The sequence below is a fragment of the Gavialis gangeticus genome, unplaced genomic scaffold (genome assembly GCF_001723915.1).
Source record: "Gavialis gangeticus isolate Ggan-Ray unplaced genomic scaffold, GavGan_comp1, whole genome shotgun sequence".
NCBI lineage: Eukaryota > Metazoa > Chordata > Crocodylia > Gavialidae > Gavialis > Gavialis gangeticus.
In genome coordinates, this window is record NW_017729028.1 from 38,437,193 (window position 1) to 38,462,337 (window position 25,145).

A 25,145-nucleotide genomic window follows, 5' to 3' on the forward strand; every position below is an offset into this window, starting at 1 on the left:
TAATCTACTTGATCAAGTAATATGCAAGAATAACCATCAACAAGCATATATAGATTTCCTCAAACTGAACTGTTGTACCAGTGCAATTTCACAGATTATTTCAATACAGCAATTATTTTTCTACCTAGTTTCTAACAGTGCTGTCAACGGCAAAACACCCATCAAGTATAAAGGAATCAGAACTCATGGTAGAGGTGATATCTTTTATTAAACCAACTAGATTTTTGCAAAAAAAACCTTTTTATATCAAGTATGAAAGCATTCTAGAGAGATTAAAAATGATGTTTTCATCTTGCTTGATTTTATTGCAATTCTCATGTTATTTGGTGTTTTCCTTAAAGCCCCAACTCTGGGAATCATGTGATTTATGTGAACATGTCTGATTTGATTAAAACAACAGGAGTCCCCAAGGTAGTATTCAAATAATTTGAAAGCATGTACTCTAAAGTGTCAAAAAAAACCCAGAAAACCCAATGCATTTTTTTCTTTTTTCTAAATCTCACGTTTAAGCTACTCATAATTTGGGAAGGGGGCTGAACTGGTGATTTTTTTTTGAAGGTTTGGAACTGGCACTACTCAGATGAGCAGTAGTAATATTCTTTTCTAAAACACTGCGCACTTTACACAGCATCCCTGTGAATTGGCTCATTTTAGAAATTGAGGTAGGGAGAAAAGAAACATCTCAAAGCTGTCGTCATGCAAGTCTCAAGTGCCAGCTTCTATCACAGTTCTTGAATACCATAGGCTTCTGAAGATGGTGTTAGGCTCTGAGTGCAGCTGTGTTGAGCACAGCCCAGTGGCGGGAGGCTCCACAGCCCCACGAAGCTGAGCCTGGCAGTGGGAGGCTGGGGAGAGCCACTGCCCAGGGCTGCACTCGGAGCCAGGCCTGCACTCGGAGCGGCTCCGCCACTGACTCTCCCGCTGCTGGGCTGAGCTCCATGCGGCTGGTGGAGCCGCTCGGAGCGCAGCCCTAGCTTTCCCTTGCCTCCCACCGCCGGGAGCTTGAAACATGCTGAAACAGGTTCAAAATGAAACACCTGTCAAAATTTCGGACAGCCCTACTGCTACATGGCCTCTCTCCATCTCCTCCCTCTGTACAGAATGGGGTAAATCTGCAGTATAGCCCTTTGTGCATATTAACAATTTATAAACTGCAGAGCTTTTTCTGGTCGCTAAGATACCTTCCATGAGACAGACTATACTATATCTGCAGTAGAAGAAAGACGTTCCTCATCCTATATCATTAATATTTATTATTATTTATATTTCAGTAGTGTCTAGAGGCTCCAATCAGAGATTGCACTTCATTACAGTAGGCACTGAAAAAAAACCAGTTCCTGACCTAACAAGGTTGCAATCTAAGAATATCTCAAATATAAATATAAAAAACATTGGTTTTACTCTTTCATTGATTCAATGTAGGTTCAAACTTCAACAGAAAATCAGCAAGATTTCATTAACAGCCACATTACTTCTTTTTGTAACAAACATTACAACAAAATGACAAACTGAGTGCATTAAAATGAAGCAAGATTCTAATTGCATTACTGAACTCTATAACTTTGCAAGCTAACTTTCCCATACAAAGATTTGCATTTCTCTCTTTTGTCAAATAATCTTGACCATCTTTCAGGCACCTATTGTTTATATCTAAACACATCTATTTAGCATAAGGTCAGGATTCAGAGAAACCTAGACAAATTGGAGGACAGGGCCAAGAGAAATCTTATGAGGTTCAGTAAGGAGAAGTGCAAAGTCCTGCACTTAGGACAGAGCAATCCCATGCACCAGGACAGGCTGGGGGCTGACTAGCTGGGCAGCAGCTCTTTGGAAAAGGACCTGGGGGTTTACAGTGGACTATAAGCTGACTATGAGCCAACAGTGTGCCCTTGTTGCCAAGAAGACCAATGGCATGCTGGGCTGCATTAGTAAGAGCACTGACAGCAAATCAAAGTGATTATTCCCCTCCATTCAGCACTGGTGAGGCTGCATCTGGAGTATTGTGTCCAGTTTTGGGCCCCCCACTGCCCAAATTGGACAAATTGGAGAGAGTCCAGCAGAGAGCAAGGAAAATAGTTAGAAAGCTGGATCATATGACTTCTGAGGAGAGGCTGAGGAAACTGGACTTATTTAGTCTGGAGAAGAGAAGGCTGAGAGGAGATTTAATAGCAGCCTCCAACTATCTGAAGGTGGGGGGGGGGGTCCAAATAGGATGGAACTGAACTGTTCTCAGTGGTGACTGATCACAGAGCAAGGAGCAATGGTCTCAAGTTGTAGCAAGAGAAGATTAGATTAGATATTATAGATAGATTTCATAGACTTCTGGGTTTGGAAGGGACCTCGTAAATCATTGAGTCTGACCCCCTGCTCTAGGCAGTAAAGAGTGCTTGTCTAATCTCTTCTTGAACACCTCCAAGGTAGGGGAAAGCACCACCTCCCTTGGAAGTCCAGGAAAAGCATTAGGAAAAACCTTCTCACAAGCAGGGTATTAAAACACTGGAACAAGCTGCCCAGAGAGGTGGTGGAAGCTCCATCCTTGGAGGTTTTTAAGACCCAGCTGGACAAAGCCTTGGCTGGGATGATCTAGTTGGGGATGGTCCTGCTTTCAGCAGGGGGTTGGACTAGATGTGACCTCCTGAGGTCCCTTCCAACTCTCATTTTCTACGATTCAATGATTCTGTTCTAAGGTACATGATGATGTTTGTTCTGGTTTTACCTGTTCTCTGAACTGCCACTTATTATTCTAACGAGCAACTCACAGGGAACAGGAGACTGAAACCTGTGATTGGATAGCTTAGTATAGTTCACAGTTTTCTCCAGAGCTTCATTTAATCTCTTTAACTAGATGTAAATGAAATAAACTGAGTGGGGCCATTGCAGCAATAGAAATCTTGAGGCTCAAGTTTTCTTCACTGGAACAGAAAAATTATTCCTAAAGGATTCTTAGCCCATATTGAGAATCCTAGTGACCTACAATATACCATACACATAAGAAAATTGTCACCCATTAGTACTTCCTCATTATTACTGAGATAATGTCTCTCGGATGTGAAGGAAGAGGCATGCCCACAGTACAGCTATAATGTATTAGAATGCAATACCTTAGAGTACAGGCAGTCCTCAGACTTACGACACAATTGGTTCCTGAAAACTGTGTCTTAAGTCGAAACGATGCAACTCAGAACCAATTTTCTCATAAGAAACAATGTTAGAAATGGGGGATTGGTTCCTGAACCAAGGCCCAATACCCTATTTTCACCAAAAATACCCCAGAATTTTGTACTGAATCAGTTATAGATGAGTAATAGAGCTACATTATTGTATTTATATTCTAAATAGCAATCATACTGATTTGGAAGGACTTCTTTGAGGTGACTTTGCTGGACTTTTTGAAGGGCTCTTGGTTGGACTTTTTGAAGGACTCTTGGCTGGAGTCTTCTCAGGAGTCCTGGCAGCAGGTTTTTCTAGAGTCTTGTTAGCTTTCTTAAAGAAAGTGTCCAAGGAAGTTTGGACAGATGTTCTCCAGGGAGATGAGTGACACAGCAAACTTGTTCGCTGGTGTGGCGTCGCATCAGATCAAGCGTTGTAAAGTCGAAATTGACGTCATAAAGTTAAAACGGTGTCAATTTTTAAGCATTGTAAGTGCAAAAAGTTGTAACTCGAAACGTTGTAAGTCAAGGACTGCCTGTATATGAACGCAGATCTTCAGTTTCCAATCTCCTGATGCCTCAGAGTTGACCTGCAAAGGTTGGGGAACCTCACTTGGCTGTTTTGGTTTGAGCCTCATGCCTACCTCCCTCCAAAAATCATTTTTTTCCCCATTTTATTTCAAGTCCTAACCATCTATCCATCAACTACAGGGTTTTATATTACTGTCTGTCCATCACCATAATGTCTGAGCTCCTTCCATAACAGACTTTAGAAAACTATCTTTCTCGTTTTTGCTTGAAGTTTCCTTGGAGGACGAGACACCAACAGTAATAGCTTTCTCCACCCTTATGTCTCGGGAATGTTGAATCATTAACAATGGCTATTCTTACCATGCAGACTGCAGTGTAATGTATTAGTAGCTGGCTAGGTCAGGTGCTGGAGATAGTCTAGCTGCAGCAGCATGGAACTCAGTGGCGGCCAAATCACCCTGCCAAGAAGCAAGGGTATATCAAGCTAAGCTCCGCTCCCTGCTGCTGCAGCTACACTACTTCCTGTATCTGAGCCAGCTAGTTTTAGCTACCTTGGATGTCTCTACACTACAATGCAGTCTGCAATACAGAATGCCTAGTCGTTCTTCCCAATAATTTGTTCCGAAATTTGAATTAAAGAAGTTGTAATGTAAGCTAACAGCAAGTTTAACCAGTCTGATGCACAATACCATCCCTTAATCAGTGTGGTATGAAATTGTGGAGCCATGTGCCAATTTCTTTCTTTAATGCTGCTGTAAACCTTTTGCTCCCTTTTTTTCCCCACATTCCTCAGTCATTCCTCCAGGATGCTGCTGTTCAAAATGGACATGATCCAATTCTGGTTGAAGTCAACTGGAGTCTTTCTATTGACTGTTATCATTACTATAGTACAAAGTACCTTTAATGCACAATCTGCATTCAGCATAAAAGTCTGAATTTCTCTGAACCCATCCCCCGTGAATACAGTTAAGACTCTAAATGTCAAATCTACTATATTTTAGGTGAAGCAACATGAGCACAATCAAACATTTACCAACATATTGCACCCCTTCAACTACAAAAAACATGTCACAGTGCTGACAGGAGTGTTGTCATTCAGACAGCCATGAACCAGCAACTAGATAGCTGAATCCATTCACAAACTGCATTAAGGCTTTTGCATTAAAAGACTGGTTTCTTAAATTAAAGGGCCTCCTACTGGTAAATCATAAGCAGTTGTGCAATTTATATATGATATCATATGAACACACTTTTACAGAAAAATAAAGCATCAAATGAAAAAACACAATCTGTTCGGAAATGATCAGTTAGTCACACAAATAGTGCCCCTGACTTCAGAGGACTATTCATGGGCATAAATGGAAGAAAGACTTCACAATCTGGCCCAAATTAGCAGAGCCTTCCCTTTTTCCTCCTGCATTCTTCCAAAACTGTAGGACAGTACAATACATTTGGTTGACTGTATCTGTGCCCTTTAAATAAACTGCTGAATCTCACTGCATTATGTCTTCAAGCTCTTTGAAATGATTTGTGAAAGACATATTTAAAATGAGTCTTTTGAAATGTTACTTTGTTGGGGTTCTTTTTATTGTAATATAACAAAACTGGAAAAGAACTGGTTTCATCAATGAGCTATTACCAGTGACAATTAGACAACTGCTGCAGGAAATCAAAGAAGATAAGCACTGCATATTAAGACGTATATTGTCTTCAAGTCATTCATACTGTACATATGACATCTAACTTTTTATATATACTTACATTGCAGATATAGTAAAAATACTTGCTACAAAATTTTAATCCTTTAAAAATACCCAATGCTAGATTTGACTTTAAAGGCAAGTAGCATAAAGGCTGCAAAAACCTGGAAAAAAAAATCACCTGAGAAAGATATAGCAAAGCTAAGCCCTAAACTAATGTATTGTTCCTGTGTCTGAATTGTCAAGCAGCAATTGATACCTATTATAACTCACATCTACAAAAGTGACACTGGAATAAACACATCTTTGAGAAATTAAGAATGAGTCATTTCTGTTACCAAGATGAAACATGCACAGACTTGTGTTATATAACATTTCTTTTACCGTTGAATAGTAAACAAAAGGCTGCGCTGTCAGCGTATCAAAGCAGACTGGAAAGCAATCATTACCCTCTCATTTCTTGCAATGCTGATATTCATGCACTGCATATGTATTTACTAGTGCAGCAGGATTTCATCTGCCTTCTTGTTTTAAACTGCTACATACCAATTCCTATTGCTGTCAAGGCTTTTATGAGAAGCATTTGTAACAAAAGGATTGCAGGTGCATACCTTAACCTCTTGATTGGTAAAAATCTCCACATCCACCCCACAGGCAACCAGAGTGGAGACATCACAGTCCATGCTACGGGCTGGCATCCCCCCCTCTTGCACACAAAGAGTTAGGCAGCTTCAGAGTTATGAATGACTGGGAAATTTCTGATTCAGTATTGCTTTTGAAGAGTCCCAAATTCTGCTCTCAGTGCTGACGACAACTGTAAGCCTCTGACACAAGCTCTCTGCACTTAACGGAGTTGTTCCTTGCCTTCGCTGCACACACCCACCAACAGAGCTGGCACAGCATACTAACAGCACTATCCTGCCTCTCGTGGCCATGACATCACCACCAAGACTGACATAAGCTAAATCTATTTTTTCAACCCTTTTATCTCCAGGCAGCACACTGGATCAAATTGAACATGATTATGTGCTAAATCTGAACTCAGACTAAATCAATTCAGGCAGCATTTGCTGGCAACTGAGTCATAGCTGTTGTTTCAGCTGAGTGCTTCTGTTGGAAAGAAAAGATCTCCCAACACCGCGAGCTCCCGCTCTGCATGTAAATTAATTCTGTATTTGGAATCTGACAGTTTGGGGTGAGCTGGCGTTATTTACTTTGTGTTAAAAAATTTAAAGGGTTGAAGCCAAAGGTTTGTTTGTTGCTATTTGGTTTTTGCTACTATACTGATGCAGATTTTAACAGCAGCAGGTTTTGCCTGAGCAGAGCTACAGAGCTCGACCCATCAGACGCTGGGTGGTTCAATGACCTTGCAGGAAGCAATCAGCACAGCTCAAGACACAGACAGCAGTGACTAAACTAGGTATACTGTGCAGGATACTGGGTTAGCTTTTTTGTGAATTAGAAGTTGGTTTGCGTTCACAGAATAACCAACAGGAGACTTCACACTAGGACTCCGAGTTGAGCGACTACTATCCCCCCTGTCCTTGAAGGTGTTTCTAAACATGAATGGACAGATTTTTGGCAGATCTAAATTGATTTAGATCCACTGACCCCAGTGGAGCTAAGTCATTTACCCGTGCCACATATCTAGTCTACATATACTTTAACAGTTTATTGATATACAGCTAAAAATACATCGCATAGCTGGTCCCATGGCTCGTAAGAATATTTCAAGTCAATCTTCGTTCCCAAGGTTTTTATATCAAAGGAAAGGTAATGTTTCATATCTCGTGATCCAGGAATAACTTTCATTGTTGGTGCATCTGCTTAATTTTAATAGTTTTTGTTTTAATCCTAAAAACTATTGATCTCTTAACAACCAGGTTCACAGACAGAATAAGGTGTTTCTACACTGCAGTCTTTGCTGTCTAGCTGCAGCAGGTATTTACCCTGCTTCTCAGACAGGTTTTGCAGCCTGTTTTGAGCTCTGTGCTGCCACAGGCAGACTGCTACAGCCCGGATCTGATATGTCACAGAAGGACTACCAAGGCTCATCCGGCCCTCTGGCCCCATGCTGCTCATCCATTTGGGCACCAATGATACTGCTATCATTGACCCTGAGAGTAGCAAGAGTGACTATATGGCTCTGGGTGCAAGGGTGAGGGGGTCTGGGGCTCATGTTGTGTTCTCGTTGATCCTTCCGGTCAAGGGAAAGGGTCTGGGCAGGGGCAGGTGCATCCTGCAGATCAACATCTGGCTGCACAGGTGGTGTCACCAGCAGGGATTTGGCTTCTTTGACCATGGGATGTTCTTCCAAGAGGAAGGATTTCTGGGAAGAGATGGAATCTACCTGACAAAGAGAAGGAAGAGCATCTTTGCAGACAGGCTTGCTAGCCTAGTGAGGCTTTAAAGTAGGTTTGCCAGGGGATGGAGACCAAAGCCCTGAGGTAAGTGGGGAAGCACGAGACCTGAAAGATGATCAACCAGGAGCAGGCAAGAGGGGAGGTGTGCTGGGGTTCCTGGATCTCTCCCAGTTCCTGGCCACAGGCTCCCTTGGTCCCGCAGACAACATTGCACTACTTCCAGGGGCAGGGGCAGCGGCAGGCAGCAGATGAAGGAAGAGGGAGCTGGACAGTTCAGAGGCAGCAGTAGCTGGATTGGTGTGGGGCGGCACCCAGACCGAGACCCGGGGGGCACAGGTGAACTCCTTAGAGGCCGTTACAGACCACCATTTGGCTAGCCCTGTGCCAAGTTATTAATGGAGATATTCAACAGTACCACACCAAAGACAGACCTGCAGAGAACCCCACTTCAATACTTTATCTCTGCCTGACATTGAGTCATTCATTCACAAATACCATTTTAGCACAATTTTCCAACTAGTCACACCTCCATTTTTAGTAGTCTCATCTACACTATCTCCTTACCTCTCACGAGAATGTCATTGGAGACCATGTCAAAAGCCGTGCTAAGTCAAGGCAAACTACATACGGTAGCTTGATACAGAAGGAAATCAGGTTGGTTAGGAATGACTTGTCCTTGACAAAGGTATGTTGTCTGTAACTTCTCACCTTGTTACCCTCTAGATGTTTGCATGTACATTTTTAATGGTATGCTCCAGTATCTTTCTGGGTCCTGAAGAATGCAATTACTTTACGATGATTACTGTCATCCAAGTTGTCTCTCACTTTCAAATTCTCAACCAATTCCTTCCTATTAGTAAGTGGCAAAATGAGAAAATTCTTCCTCCTACTCAGTTTTATCCACCATCTGTGCCAGAAGTTGTCCCTAACACAATCCAGAAACTTGATAGACTACCTGTGCACTTTCAATTTAGCCTCTCAGCAGATCCCACTTTATTTATGCATCATGTGATTTTTATGTTTCAGAGTTATTTTAAAAAGCCCGGTCCATCTCCTAGTTTGGTGGTCTGTAGTAGATGCCCACGTCATCAACCTTACTATCTGTCCCTTTCACCTTAACACACAGACATTCAAAAAAAAAGTCTTCCATCTGGAACACATGCATTTTTGTTCTCTAAGATTTGGGGTCCTGACTGGCAGCAGACCACCCAAGATATGATGCCAGATGAGCAGATGGATACATCTGGGCCCCGAGAATGGAGTCATCAATTGCCACCCCTGCCCCTTGTTTCCTTTTGAGAGTGCTGCTCATGAATCTCTCAGCCTTTGGGGTCTACAGCTTCACTTCTTCCACTAGTAAGAGCATGCTCCTTCTCCTTTGATACCAAAGATTTGTGTCTTTTCTTCACCTTAAGGTTGGGGGCTCAAAGGTAGAGCACTCTGCTGCCAGAGGTGATGAGCAGACAGCTTCCACCCTTCTGAGCACACTTCGCCAATGTCTTCTCTGGTTCTCTTCCAGGATCATAGAGGTCCCTTTACGCACCATGTCAACCAAGTCTTCATCTTCATAGATGCTCCTCAACCTAACCACCTCCTCCTAAAGATCCCTTACCTGTTTCCTGAAGGAACCAGCAGGCAACTCTCATGCCAAAAGCACTATTCTACCTGACTGTCTTTAGCAAGGACACGGAGGTCACCTTCCCTGCAAAGTCAGACCAGGACCTGGGTAAAAGCATCTGAAGTCAGATGCTCCATGTGGAAAAAGCCTCCACAGAAGTAAAGGAAGAGTTAAGAGGTGGTGGTTTTAGCAATAGGACATCTTTCAACCATTACTGTCCTTCTTCTCCTGATACCACTTACAATTCAACCAAACAGATGCTCTCTGTCTGGGGGGACAAGGGGGAAAGGAGTTGCCAGGGCAGCCACTCTCCCCAGCCCTGCCCCACCACCAGCTAACAACTGTGGGGGAATGGATCCCCCCCTGCCATAAAGGCTCCTCCACAGCTTGCTGGCTGGGGTCTGGGAGAGATGAACCAGGTTCACCCACACCCCCTCAACTTCTTGACAGCTGCAGCCAGCAACTGTGGTGTGACCCAGTCAGGGATGATGCAAGGGAAGGGCTCCAGGATCTGTGTTCCTGCAGCAGCCCCAGCTCTGGATGGGGTTGCTGTGGAGTCCTTTCCCTGCAGCAGCCCCAGCCAGGCAGACCTGGGCAGGGCTGCTGTGGTGGGGAGGAGACCCTGGAGCCCTTCTCTTGCAGCCCTCTCTCCCTCCCCCCCTTGGGGTGCCTAGAGGAACAGAAACCTCGCCCCAGCTGCATGTGGGGCTGGGATCAGAGGCTGTCATCGACTTGGACCGTAGCAGCTGAGGGGGCGGGGCCAGGATAGTGCCTGGGCAGGGCACAGGAGTCCTGCCAAAGGCTAGAGCTGCCCTGCACGATGCTGCCTGGGATGGCATCCATCCAGGGTTACAGTGGGATCCGCCATTTTAAAGCACTTTGTGCTTTGAATGTCCGCTCTGTTATGGCTGTAAAGCGCTTTCTGCACGCTTAAAGCATGTAACGTCTGTACCCACCCCAAGTCACAAGGGAATGGCTGGGTACAGACATACAGAACAGGAATTACAAGACAAAAATGAGATAATCTTTCCAGTGTGACAGGTATTAGATGCTGCATTATCTGCCTAACCCTCATCATGGCAAAGCAGAGTTTTAAGACAGGACCTGAAGGAGACAAAGGAGGTCCTTCTGTGCATTTCTACAAAGAGATCTTATACCAGTCTCTAAGACCACGAGAAATGAACTCCTCCTTCATTTCTCCCAGCCCCTTCCCAAATGAAAATATTTGATTAATCACAGTTTTCTATAAATATTTCTTGCTTTGACCATCATAAAAAATATACTGATATAGACAGACACTAATGTAATGGGGCTCCTTTCAGTCTCTACTACAAGGAAGAAGGAGAAAGGCCCTTTAAAGGAATGAAATAAACTAGGAGGCCCTGCCCCTTTAGAGATGTAAAGGAAGTGCCTCAGTAGTAAGTAAAAGAAGAGCTACAACAGTGAAGGAGAGTTTAGGAAAAGTCTATTGGAAATGTGATCTGTTACTTTCTTTGATGAAGTTCGAAAATCAAACATAAAAAATATTTCATCCCTTAGAGGGCAAAGAGAAAAAAAGACTTTGCATGCATTATAGACAATGACACACGCAATGAACTGAATTTGTCTGGTAATAAGTGATATATTGTTAAGAGGTGAGCAAAAGCAAACTTTGTTCTCAGGTTCTTAACTTTTCTATGTTGTGTAAGGATACTCAAGGATATTTAACTGACTCCTTAGACATTCACTATGTTTCTTAGGATCAGAAATTGGTCCTAAGGAATCCAGTGTGTTTATGGAAGTCTCCTTGATTCCCACAAATGCATATTTTAACCACTCCTGAGCCTCTGCCATACTAAAAGCATGGTGTTATGGTGTATATAAACCTTCGGCAATCCCTTGTAGTCCAGGATGATTATCTTCCATGATTATCTTATTTATTTGTCTGAAGATGGCTGATGAAGCTTATCCGGGATCGACAGGCTTAACTGCACTCGGACGTGCTTGTATGAGGTTGGTGGCACTGAATTCTTGACTTGGTTTGTGACGTGCTGTTTCTGCCAATCTTACTTTTCCTTCTCCTGTTGTCATTGTGATGTTTCAAAGTACTGAGATCTCTGCAGCAAACTCTTCCTCCATTTGAGATGGTCCTGAGCAACAGCTTTCCACACGTTGACATTGATGTCGCATTTTTTAAAGTTGGCCTTGAGGATGTCCCTGAAGTGCTTTCTTTGCCCTCCTCTTGACTTAGCTGAACTGGGAGAATAAAACTTGCTTCAGCAGTCTGAAGTCAGACATCTGGATGACATGGCCGGCCCAACGAAGTTGATGTTGAGTGATCATAGCCTCTATATTCATGGTGTTTACTTGCAAAACAATGCTAATGTTGGTGCATCTGTCTTCCTACTGGATTTAGAGGATCTTCCACAGGCAGCACTGATGATACTTCTCCAGCAACTTTAGATGCCTCTTGTGTGTTGTCCACGTCTCAGCTCTGTACAGCAAAGTGGGGATCACAACTGCTTGATTAACCAGGAGCTTGGTTCCAGATTTGATGTTTCGATCTTGAAACACCCATTTCTTCAGGTGCTAAAAGGTTGCACTTGCACATATGAGGCGATGTCGGATTTCTTTGTAGATGTCAGCCTTCTGCAAGAAATAGTTTCCAAGGTATTTAAATTTTAAAAATATTTAAGAAAGAGTCTCACCGTGGATCTGGATTACGGGAGCTGGGAACTTACTCATTAGGAGCTTGTTGGTGGAGGACCTTAGTCTTCTGAATGTTAAGCATCAGTCCCATTTTCTTGTATGCCTCATTAAAGACATCAACAGTTGCCCGAGTGTCTGCTTCTGAGTGAACACATACACACTACAGCATCATCAGCATACTAGAGCTCAATGATTGAGGTCAGAACGGTCTTGGTTTTGACTCGAAATTGGCTGAGGTTAAACAGCTTACCATCCATTTGGTAGTTTAGCTCCATGCTGGCTGGAAGCTTGTTGGTGGTCAGTTGTAGCACTGCAGCAAAGAACTTTGAGAAGAGTTTTGGAGCAATGACGTAGCCTTGCTCAACTCCGATTTTAACCGCAAAGGGATTTGTCATAGATCCATTACTGAGAACCACCACTCACATACTGTCATGAAGCAGGCAGAGAATGGTAACTAATTTGGGTGATTCAGAAGAATCCTTCATGCCACTTCTTGGCTGGCAGAGTCAATAAACCACTGTGAAAGGCATAAACCAGGGGTTGGCAAAGTCTGGCCCAAGGACCAGATCAGACCCGCAGTGGACTCCATTTCCAAGCAGCCCCTGCCTGCAATGCTGTGGCTAGTTTCCATGAAGATCCTAGGAACAGCAGGGTCCGTGACAGCATGGGACCAGGGTTTCCATGGGCACCAGCCCCAGCAGTGCTGGCAGGGCACATGGCTGGACAAGGAGCTACTCCAGGGCCAGGGCTGGGATCTTGTGGTGGTGACAGTGTGGTCCAGAGCTGGGGCAGAGCTACTCTCCATTGCCTGCACACCCCCTGCCCGAAGCAGCTCCATCCCCAGCTGCGCGCCTTGCCAGCACTGCTGGGGCCAGTTTCCATGGAAACCCTGGCCCTATGCTGTCACAGGCCCACTACTCATGGGGTCCTAATGGAAACCAGCTGTAGTGATGTGGGCAGGGGCTGCTGGGAAATAGAGTCCGGCCACATCCGCCATTCTGGCTTAAGCAGAACCTGATAGTTCTGTTTTTTCTCAGATGGGAAGACCTGCTGAGGACGTGTCAGGACTTAAAGAAAGATGAGGTGGGGGAAGTGAAGGCAGGACAGAAATATGCTATACTTGCCTTCCTGTGGAAAGGGCTAGACAGACGCTAGGCAGAGTCAAGATGTACAGGTCATGGAGAAGCCCTGACAAGACACCAGTGGAGCAGACTGCTGGTCGCTGTCCTGAAAAAAGGAGTCAGAAACTGGGGACAGAGTGAGGCTCAGCACAAGCACAAGCACAAGCCACAGAAGGGTGGAACAGTGTGTGTGAATTACATGCATTTTACTGACCTGAATGAAGACTTTGCTACCTCAAAAGAAGTGGAACTAAAGTGATCCATTTCTTTCCTCCCAGAAGTCCAAAATCAAATATTAAAAATACTATAGCATGAGTGACTGAAACAACTGGTCACGGCCAGTAGGAGCCACTCTGGGAAGACATCCCTCTAACAGATGGGTTTAATCTGGCCTTAAACAACATCGCACTGCCCTTCTTTTAACTCCCAAATACAAAGGCCAGGGAATGTTCCATGCAGAATTATTCAGTTACGCCTCTTTTTATAGCATTATACATGGGTTCTAACTCTTAGGATATGACCTTTTCTCTAGACTGTAAAGCCTCTGATCCAAGCTCATTAATCAATTTTCCAAGAACACAGTCAATGGCTAAGACAATAACAAATTAGTCCCTGGAAAAAGCCATCTGCATGGGACTCCTTTTGCTGTCGGTTTTGAAGTATTATCAAAACACCATGAATTTCCAGAGGCTGGTTACTTCAACAGGAAGATCATCAATAAAAAAGACAAAATAAAGCAACTCTGAAATTCTTCAGCAATGCTAACTAGATAAATTGTATATCAAATCCAAATGTTTTCAAGCCAGAAAATATTAACAGGAATTTCACAATGAATAAGCAGCAGCTATATCTTCAACAACTACTATTCAATCAGTCTTTGCTACACAAGATTGTCCCTCTGTCTGAAGTTTCACTGAATTGTTGATTCAATGATGGAAAAAAAAAATCAAATAATGGCAAAGAAAGGGCCTCTCAGTTCCATTTCTGCTCTTAAATAATCATGAGAACCTTTTGAAACTTCTTTTAGAAATATATGGCGTATAATTACTTGGCTTGGGCATTTGGGATAGGTTGACCAAGGAAAAAAAAACCTCAGTTGATCCTAAAATCATCTGCAATGATGATTGGCTACTGAGCAGAAGCACTTGAGAGCTTGCAAAATCCTAAGTTACACTGTGTCTTGACTGTCCTTGATTTTTGGAAAGGGTCCCTTTATATACAATAAATAAGGTTTAACTCTTCTGCAGCTTAGGAAATATCTGTCATACAGTAATTTATAACTCTCCAAAGCTACTTTTAAGCTGATAGGGAAAACATGAATCTGGGAATCCAAGATTAAAAAAAAAACACTGAAGGAGAAGCAATCCTTCATAGAAGATAAAAGCAACTATCAGAAAACAGACATCAAGTTAAGTTAAAATAAAATAACCTAGACGCTGGTGTTTAAATGATGCCACCAGGCACAGCTGATGTTGCTGACTCACCAGGAACACACCAGGGATTTTGGCATACTACAATTATTATTATTATTATTTATATTGTGGTGGCCTCTAGGATCAGTGTTCCCACCTGCTCCAGACCAACATTTTTAGCTGCTGGTCACTGTGTTACGAGTCCCTGTCTACCTAACCCACAGAGCATAAGCTTTATTGCAGCTTCTAGCTATAGTCTTGTCTCTCACTTAACCTATACCAGCTCTTGCTTAGGTTAGAGACAAGACTACAGCTACCTGGTTCAGTCACTAATATGGTAGAAAAGGGACAGTCATCACACAAATATATAAAATATAATTTATGGAAAACAGTGTCACTTAAGTTCCACAAAACATCAGACAGACATTTATCACTAGAGGTCTACAAGAGGGTTACAGAAATGAGGGAAGCATCAATGTTTTTGTAATAGCTGGGGCAATGACATAAGTAGGCGTAGGCAAGGAGAGCATACCAGACCCAGGTGCTGATTTAGATGGAGTGGAGGCATGATGGTCCCCAGAGATTCCTGGCTGCAGCAACAGCTGCCCTGGGCCATAGCAGTAGCAGCCAGATGTGGGGATACCACATTGGCAGCAGCCAGGGGTGGACAGACAACAGGGTTCTGCCCATGGCACGAACTTCTTAGTGATGCTTCTGAGCTGAGGGATAAGAAGGATTTTGTACAAAGAAGGGATCTCAGAAATTAGGGACACTGGGAGAATGGGCATGGAAGATGCCTGTGTGTGACTTCTTTTATCATGGAGAAGCTGCTGCACATCAGCTTCCACATGGCTCTTGAGACAACGGGACCTTGATCCAATGGCAAGGAGACCAAGACAACTGGGGATCTCGTTCTGCTACAGCCTTCAACCACCTTTGCAGCCATTGAAATTCAAACATCTTCTTCTGCCTACTCTGCTGTTGAGAACTTGTAGACCCAGAGCTCGGGACTGGGCAGGCTTATTATAGTGGCAACCTGTACTTGCCATGTCACCGCACCACCAAAAGATATATGTGGTTTTTCAGGAGGGAAACCATTGTCATCTCTACTGTCCTCACCACATCCTAGTGGTCCTGCTGCAGCTTGGTCCACAACTGCTTACATGTTAGAGTTGCCCCTGCTTATTTCACAGTTAACCTCCCCTGAAGATCATTCCACTAGCCGTCACCCGTGGACACGCCAGGTAGCAGTACACCTCTACCCCACAGAATGGGCCTCTATGAATAATCTGGAATAAAAGCTGGAAAGCTAGAAGTCTGCAGCACACACTCAAATTGAAAGCTTATGGGTTAAGAGTACGAGGGGGTGTTTACAAAGCATGACTCCCACACATGCCCATCAAGCATGGAGCCAGCACTAACTGAAATAACAAAAAGAAATTTAAACTATTTAAACTTCTCAATTCTTCAAAGAGCACATGAGGACTTGCAAAACACAGCTCTAAATGCCGAGAACCACGGGGTGTCCAGATTATAGCTTTGAAGCTCAGGGCATTCTTTGTATGTGCCAAATGACTTTTAAACAATTCCTAATAGTGTAGTTCACTGCTCTTATTTATCTAACAAAATTAAAGATATGACCGGCATCTGCAAGAGCCTATGGTGCACACATCCTCATTTTGCTTTAGATGCCATTAGCAGCACCAACTCTTCTAGAAACACAGAACTCCCAGGATATAAAACACAGGATCCTCATAATAAAGAGCTCTTCTGTTCACTTAGGAAGATGGACAGTTTTGAGGATAAAGCACAGGAGTGAGACTCAGGAGTTCAATTCTTGGTTCCGGTACAGACTTCCTATATGACCTCAGGCAAATCATGTAGGGCTGGGTATTCAAAAAATCCCAGGCCCCTCTTTCTGGTTTGTCTTTTGCCTCTAATCTCAGGGAGATTCTGTCTTACTATGCTTTTACTCAATGCCTGGTAATTGGTTTGGATCTAAGAACAGTATTGCAGTACTCCTGTCTAATGATAACAGTTAATATATGTATGCATTTTAATATTCAGATTCATGTATTCTGCTATTGGTTCCCAAAAACATTTTTTTAAATTTACCTTATTTAAAGGCATCCCTTTGCCATTTTGTGGATTTGTGTCAGACCAGTTAAGGTATTTAACACGACTTTGTGTTTTCATTGTCATTTGAGATGCTTTAACCAAGGCAGAGCGCCCTTGAAAGAGGTTAGAATACCAATGCTGTCACCTGTGAGAGACCTTATCTTCTAACTGCAGCGCTGCACAGGATATGCAGGTGAGAGATTTAATGGCTCTTCGGAGAGAAAACAGCGTTTTCTGCCAAGCCAGCAAAATCTGTCCAGCTCAAGGGGAAAAATACACTATCAAGCAGAACACAATCAGACAACAAACACTACCTAACTAAAAGCAAGGGAACATTAAATACAATTCTTTATGGAGCCACTGGTCCAGCCAAATATTTTTAAAGGGTGTTGAGGAATTTAATTTGCTTCCAGACACTAGAAACAGATATTCACTTCTCCCTCTGCATCTCCTTCCCTACTGCAATGAAGAAAAAAAAAAACATGATATTTTACATTTTGCACAGTAAAATACTCACCTTAATGTACAAATATATTCCCAATTATAGAATTCTAGATATAACTGTACAGGCTCTAGGATGAGCCCAGATCACAAAGGGAGATGAGATTATTTGGAAATATATGGTATAATGAATTGAATATAAAGCTTATCCAATGGCATTGAAATCAGATTTGAAGTCTTAGCTACACCTAGGTGAATTCACTGAATAGTTTCACATGGAAAAAATTTAAGATGAGAGTCACAAATAAAGAGAGAGAAGATGACAATGCCCCCTCTATCCAGTAATCAGAACACTCCCCCAGAATATGGGAGGTCTGGGTTCAGTTCACAAAATCACAGAAAATGAGGGCTGGAAGGGACCTCAGGAGGTCACATCTAGTCCAACCCCCTGCTCAAATTAGGACCACCCTCAACTAGATCGTCCCAGTCAAGGCTTTGTATATCCTGGTCTTAAAAATGACTCCACCACCTATGTGGGTAACTTGTTGGGTGTTTTACTACCCTCCTACTGAAAACACTTTTCCTAATATCTAATCTAAACTTCCCCTGCTGCAACTTGAGACCATTGCCCCTTGTTCTGTCATCTGCCACCACTCAGTCCTCTTTGGACCCCCCTTCAGGTAGTTGAAGGCTGCTATCAAATCCACTCTCAGTCTTCTTTTCTCCAGACTAAAGCCCAGTTCCCTCAGCCTCTCCTCATAAGTCATGTCCCCCAGCCCTCTAACCGTTTTCACTGCTCTCCACTGGACTCTCTCCAATTTGTCCACATTTTTTCTGTAGTGGATAACCCAAAACTGGACACAGTACTCCAGATGTGGCCTCACCAGTGAGGGGAAGGGAGGGGAATAATCACTTCCCTTAATCTGCTGGCTGGCAACACTCCTACCAGTGCAGCCCAGGATGCCATTAGCCTTCTTGGCAACAAGGGCACACTGCTGACTCATATTCAGATGACTGTCCACTGTAACCCCCAGGTCCTTTTCTGCAGAGCTGCTGCTTAGCCAGTTGGTCCCCAGCCTGTACTGGTGCATGGGATTCTTCTGTGCTACGTGCAGGACTTTGCACTTGTCCTTGTTGAACCTCATGAGATTTCTTTTGGCCCAATTCTCCAATTTGTTGAGGTGTCTCTGAATCCTAGCTCTATGCTCCAGTGTATGTATGTACTCCACCCAGCTTGGTGTCATCTGCAGACTTGCTGAGCATGCACTCTATGCCATCTTCCAGATCACTGATGAAGATACTGAACAAAACCAGTCCCAGGATGGAACCTAGGGGTACTCCACTTGATATCAGCTGCCACCTAGACATTGAGCATTGAGCCATTGATTAATACCCTTTGAGCCTGATGCTCCATCCAGTTTTCTGTCTACCTTACAGTTCATTCATCCAACCCAGGCTTCCTTAGCTTGCTGGCAAGAATGTTGTAGGAGATTATTTCAAAAGACTTGCTCAAGTCAAGGAAAATCACATCCACTGCTCCCCTCAAATCCACAGAGCCAGTCATTTCATCATAGAAGGCAATCAGATTGGTTAGGTATGACTTGCCCTTGCTGAATCCATGCTGACTGCTCCTAGTCACCTTCTCCAAGTGCTTAGAAAGGGATTCCTTGAGGATCTGCTCCAGGATTTCTGCAGGGACTAAAGTAAGGCTGACGGGTCTGTAGTTCCCCAAATCCCCCCTCTTCCCTTTCTTAAAGATGGGCACTATATTTGCTCTTTTCCAATCATGCAGGATCTCTCCCAATCACCACAGGTTTTCAAAGATAATGGTCAGTGGCTCTGCAAACACACTGGCCAACTCCCTCAGCACTTGGGTGCGCTGTATCCAGCTCCATGGACTTGTAAACATCCAGCTTTTCTAACCAGTGCCTAACCTGTTCTTTCACCACTGTCAGATTCACACCTCCTCCCTAAATTGTGCTGCCAGGTGCAGTAGTCTGGGAGCTGACCTTGCTTGTGAAGACTGAGGTAAAAAAGGCATTGAGTACTTCAGCCTTGTTCACATCATGCCTGTCGGTTGCCTCCCTCAATCAGCGAGGGACCTACACTTTCCCTGACCTTCCTCTTGTTCCTGACATACTTGTAGAAACCCTTCTCGTTACCCTTCACGTCTCTTGTTAGCTGCAACTCCAACTGCACTTTGGCCTCTCTGATTTCATCCCAACATGCCTGACCAATGCTCTTATACTCTCCTCTAGTTGTTTGTCCAAGTTTTCACTTCACTTAAGTGAAAAAATCTGTCTACTTCAGTTCTCTCCTTTGCTTGAAGAGATCTGAACCCACATTTCTAACCTCCTGGACAGAGCACAGACTGGAACCCAGGGCATTTATACACATACATTTGTCTGCTCTGATGCACCAGAGATCCGGCGCATCGCAGCAGCCTCAACTGAGTCTGCTCTGCACACAAACTGAGGTGCCCAGCGCTGCAGCACATACACTTAGCACGTATCATATTGAGATCATAGTACTGCCCTCTCTTGAACTGACTGATTTTCAGTCACAGTTCTGGGATCGCACCAGAGCCAGTTTAAGACTCCAGTATGGAGCAGGGGCTGGTGTAACACTGGCACAACATGAGAGCGGGTCCCAGTAGCCGCACCATACCAGAACCAGTTCAAGACTCTAGTGCAGTGTTGGGGGAGCTGGAGGCAACACCAGCATACCCTAAGCCCTGGTCCCAACTCCTGAACTGGCTCCTGTATGGCATGGCAGCTGGGACCAGCCCCCGTGCTGTGCTGGTGTCACTCCCAGTGCTTGCACCACACTACAGCCTTGAGCCAGCAAAGCTCCAATGTGGTGAGTTGGGAGGGAAGCCCACAAAGCTGCTTATCAGGCTCCCAGCCTCCTTACCACATCAGAGTCTTAGGGCATGGGTAGATGAAATGGGGGTATACTTCACCCTAAATTGAAGCTGTGGGCTTTTAAAAACACTGATTCAATTTAGGGTGAAGTCAACCCATGCCTTACCTGCCTTTAAGGTGGCGGGGAGGGGAGAGTGAGCGAGCTGCTGGTGGGTGGAGTGGTCCCTGAGTTGCGGGGGGCGGAGACGACTGGTGCTTTGCTCCATGGCAATGGCACCCCCCCTCCCCCAGGTGGCACCCACCCGTAGGCATCCAGCTTGCGTGGTCCCAGGGGGCACTGCAGCCATGGAGGGAAGCACTGGGTCCCCGCACAGCTCAGGCAGGCAGGCTCCGGGGGATGGGGGGAGATCAGACTTGCTGCTTTTTTTTCCCCCCTTCAGTGGAGCCTGCCTGCACAGCCCGAGCTGCACGGGGCCTGGTGGCTGTAAGGCAGCAACTTAAAACTCCTCGGAGGTGTTTTAGTTTGCTGCGCCCCAAGTCATTTAAGAAGCATTATGTTGTTGAATATGCTATAACAGCTGGAATTAATGTGCAATATGCTGCTGATGCATGCAAACACCAATGCCATTAAAGTGGCACAATAGCATTTAACCCGCTTTAAAGTGTTGTGCACACATGCCCTTCATTTTGTCTACACTGCCCTGCTGCTGCCTTGCTGCTGTACCCCAGGGACAAGCCAGCCCGTTCCTGGGCAGTCCCAGGTGCTGGGAAGGTGGCAGGAATGGTGCATGGGGCGCTGGACCCTACCTGCCTCTCCCATGGCCGGGGGGCATGCTGTTGGCAGGCCAAGTGGCCCCCACGCTGCGGAGGATCCTGGACCTTCCCTCCATGGTGGCAGCGCCCCACAGGTGGCACCCGCCCACTAGTACCCAGCCCAGGTGGTCCTGGGGGGCGTCATCACAGCTCAGGGACAGCTTGGCCTGCCGGCAGCTTGCCCCAACCCTCCCTCTCCCCTCCCTCCCAGAGAGGCAGGTAGGCTCTTGCGGGGGCAGAAAGGATCAGGCCCCTCACTGTTGGGTTTTTTTTTGCCCTGGTGGAGCCTGGGGTTGGGGAGGCAGATGAGCTGATGGAGGGGGCCATGACGCACTGTGACATCACGGAAGTCCCTATATTGAAAAAATGTGTTTTTAAACAACGCAATTAAAAATCCACCACTTAAAAACCCACCACTTCAATTTAGGGAGAACTAAACCCCTGTTGCGTGTACACCCCCTGGGAGTCTAACAAACAGCTTTGTCGGGTTATCCTCCACCGCACTGCACTGGAGCCTTACTAGTTCAAGGCTCCCATGGGGTAAGGAGGCTAGAGCCCAGCAAACAATTCTGTCGGGCTCATCACCTCCTTTCCACACCCTCTCCACTGCACAAGTCCTCTGATAATATTACCTCCATGGAGCAGTCCAACTTTTGCTCAACACGTGTTAGGCAATATGATCTTGAGATACCTCTCACTGGAAGAGGCCTAACTACTACACTATGAGGCCAACTCTCTAGGAAATGTTTCCAGTGCTTAACTACCCTCATAGTTAGAAAATTTTCTTACCAGCTAACCTAAATTTCCTTTGTTGCAATTTAAGGCCATTATTTTTATCCTGTCTTCTGTAAGTACAGAGAACAATAATTCATCACGCTCTTTATAGCAATCTTACTTGTATTTCGAGATGGTTATTAAATTCCCCCTTCCCCACTTGGTGATGGAGTGATGTTAAAAAAGAAAGACCGCTGCATTCAAATCATCTAGATCCCAAGAATCAGTCAAGTTTCACATGTCTGCATGGGGTAACTCGCCCTAACTGCAGCCTCCAGTGTAACTGTACCAGTGTAACCTTTTCTAAGGAAAGCCAAAGCTTCTTGCATTGGTGTGTCTTTCCCTGATTTCATGCACTAATAGAAATAGTGATTTTGTCTATTTTGACTAGGAATTTCTGCAGTGTAGTACAATGAAGGCTGCAATGTAGCAAGTAGCCAGTCCAGATATGACCTCAGATACCATCCGCTCCACTCTTTGCTATCTTATACTGCACAGCCTGTTAATCATATTCAGGCAGTAAGGCAGCAGTGCCTTTTCAAAAGCCTTTTTCAAAATCAAGAACATGTTCTGTTCTGGCTCTGGCTGGTCTGTAGCCATTCTTACTTAAGATGCTTTAACTTTGGCTTTGTTAAGTTTTAACAGAGGAGTTTATTTTAAGTTTAATAAGAAGCCCTTTTAATTGTAAGCTGCAGGCATTTTCAGTTTCAAGTTCTTTGCAATTTCATGCTTTCAACATGCTTCATTAAACTGTGGCCACCTGTTCTGCCTTGAACAGCTCTGAATCTGGTAATGATGGGCTTTAGGTTGCTTTATATTTTTGGCAGAGTTGATTTTACCAAGCTACTTGTTTTCTAGAGCACGCCAGTTATTACATTTTGATTGCAGAACTGTTCGGTCTCTTAAATGGTATCACTGCCTGAAGCTGAGACTATGTTTGGCTAAGTATGTTTGGGATGTCCATGTTCTAGCCAGATTGAATCAAGTAAGGTAAAGACTTTTATGAACAGGTAGTGGACTTTTGTATCAAAAGTGAAAACAAAAGAGATTATTAGAAGTTAAAAACTGTGAAGTTAAAACTTCTTAAGGCAATTAAGTCATTTAACTGTACACCAGGCATAACAGGCTTCTGCAAGGCACAGATGAAGATTTATTAATCCACAGAAAATTATTCTTTACTGTAGTAGTATCTTTTCTGGAACTATATTCAAATTAGTATTCACTGACCAAACAATGGGCCTTTTACCACTTGTACATGCAGCTCACACACCAGAATGCCTACAGATAACACCTACTGAAGTAAAGGTTTGAGGGAGATTACTCCACACCCTATGAAATCTCACTATAAATCAACTTCCTGCTGTTCAGATAAGTATTTCCCATCATATTGCATTGTTCTACCATACACAATTCTCCTCCATCATTAATGTTAACAGTCCACAAACTTATTGCTTGAGCTTCATTAGCCTTTGGCAAACTATACACATTTACCTCTTCTCATCTTTCCTTACAAGCCAAAACTCCCCAAGCATATTTATAGATCCCTTTTGACCCAACTCTAATTTGTTAATGTCTTTCTGGTAATAAGTAGCTCAGAATTCAATATGACATCCTAGCTCAGCTGAGTCAGAGCTGTGTGAAGTGGCTTTATTGACCCATTCTTGATCCATGGTGTGATTTCTCGGACGCTAATAATTACCCTTTGGGCACAGAACCTATCTATTAACAACACATTTAAATCAAAGCCAAACCAATAAAAGGAAATATAAATACATATATTGAGTATGTATTGAAATGGTTAAGCTGCTGCAAAACTAACTTTTGGGAATCTGTGGAGATTTTAAAACTGAAAAAGTGTTTTATTTGTGTTTGACTATAGACCCAGGTCTTGGTGCTAAACTTGAGTCATGACTTTTGGCAAGAATTATGAGAGCATTCTGAACATTAACATTAGGAAAGAAAGAAATGATCCTCAGCACTGGACATTTAAATGACCCCCCGTCTCATCTCCGCCTGAAGCCCCTGTATAGTTTGCATTCTCCTTCTGCTTAGCAGTACCCCAAGTCTGGGTGTGACAGCTGAAATTATGTCTGTGTGATAAAGGTGCTTGCTGAAGGCTCTATGAAGATTAAACCAAGTGTTTTTCTGTATTTGTTCAGATATTAAGCTATATGTTGTTGCTAAGAGTCTAATTAAAGTGTAAGATGTAGTAAGGCCTTGTATAAAGTAAGGCCTAGTAAATTTAGCAAAGCCTTGAAGTAGTGAGGCCCTGTGGTGTAGTTAAAATTAACCTTATCAAAGGAATGCAAGGCTTGTACTGCTATTGGTCAGTCTAATGACAGTTGAAGTACGAAGAATCTGAGCAGCTGTATGTTATCACTACCCTTCAGAAGCTATAAATTGGCTGGAATATCCAGAAATCATTCTGTGAAAAGGATTAGTTAGCTGTTGGCCTGGATTCAGTGGGCCTGTGGATCTCGAGGAGCCCAAGGACTGAATTCCAGGGTCCTTCCCAGTACCTCTCAGACAGCGCTGATCGGGGACATCTGACTTTGCTGAACTTTGTGGAAAGACAAACTTGTTGTACATCAGGCATCAGAGGGGACTGCCGATAAGTTGCCGACGTGAATTGTTCTTGTCTGTCATTGTTTGTCTTATTACTACACGTAGTTGTGTTTTTGTTAAGTCAATAAACCTTTCTTACCTTTCTACCCCTGACCATACTCTCAATTCCGAACCCTCAGCAGGCGGCTGGGACACTGGGGATGCTGGTTACCAGCATTCCCAGCTATGTACAAAACCACATGAACGAGGACCACACTTCTCACTACATACCATAAAACAATGTTTTCCTCTGATCTGACTTGTGTTAGATTAATGGTACATTAATCTTATAAATTATTCTACTGGCCTCAGAGGCCAGGCTCCAAGGATGCCACGCTAGGCAGAAAATGTCATATGGCTGAAAATTCACTGTTTAGTATGGGAGGAGTGGCAATTAACACTGCCACACCTCCATAGCTGCCAAATTCCCAAGACCTGCAGCCAGATCAGGGTCAGGCCATGCCCCCTTCCCTCCACACACCCAGGTCATGGCTAAGCCATGCCCCCTTCCTCCCACCTGGCAAAATCAGGGTCAGGGCTGGCCCCCACCCTCCTCCACAGGGCTGGATCAGATCCTGCCCTGCCTGCTGGATCAGGCCCACTGGCCTGCAGACAGATTGACCCCTGCCCATCCAACACACAAGTCAAGAAGCTGTGCACCACTATGCAGAATTTTCCACTGCCTTTAATTTATTCATTTGTAAGATGATGCTTCTTTGCTGATCTAACACTAGCTTTTCTGGTGCTTTATATCATCACTTGATTTGATACAGGTTTGTCAGAATGCAGAACCTTGACTCAGAACTGAAAGCAAGACCAAAAGCCTGGGAAAAAGAGCTACTGCTATTCTAACAAGCATGTTTCTGCTTTTCTGCATTGAGAGGTGTTATGTATATGCACTCTGGTGAGCATGCGGTCCATACTCAAGAAACTAAATTACTTGTGCTCT

At 44.1% G+C, this 25,145-nt stretch overlaps 1 protein-coding gene across 2 annotated transcripts in view; it reads right to left on the reverse strand.

The window, feature by feature from the left end:
* RCAN2 (regulator of calcineurin 2) overlaps nt 1–25,145 on the reverse strand; it is a 235,858-nt gene that overhangs the window by 104,033 nt on the left and 106,680 nt on the right. Inside the window, exon 1 of one of the 2 annotated variants that reach the window (XM_019520978.1) lies at nt 5,992–6,325. The exons of the other annotated variant lie outside the window; for it this stretch is intronic. Within the exon in view, the coding sequence (XP_019376523.1) occupies nt 5,992–6,078 (87 nt within the window). The 5' untranslated portion in view covers nt 6,079–6,325. Of the gene's footprint in view, nt 1–5,991; nt 6,326–25,145 lie in introns of those variants that run through there. 2 annotated transcript variants of the gene reach the window in all.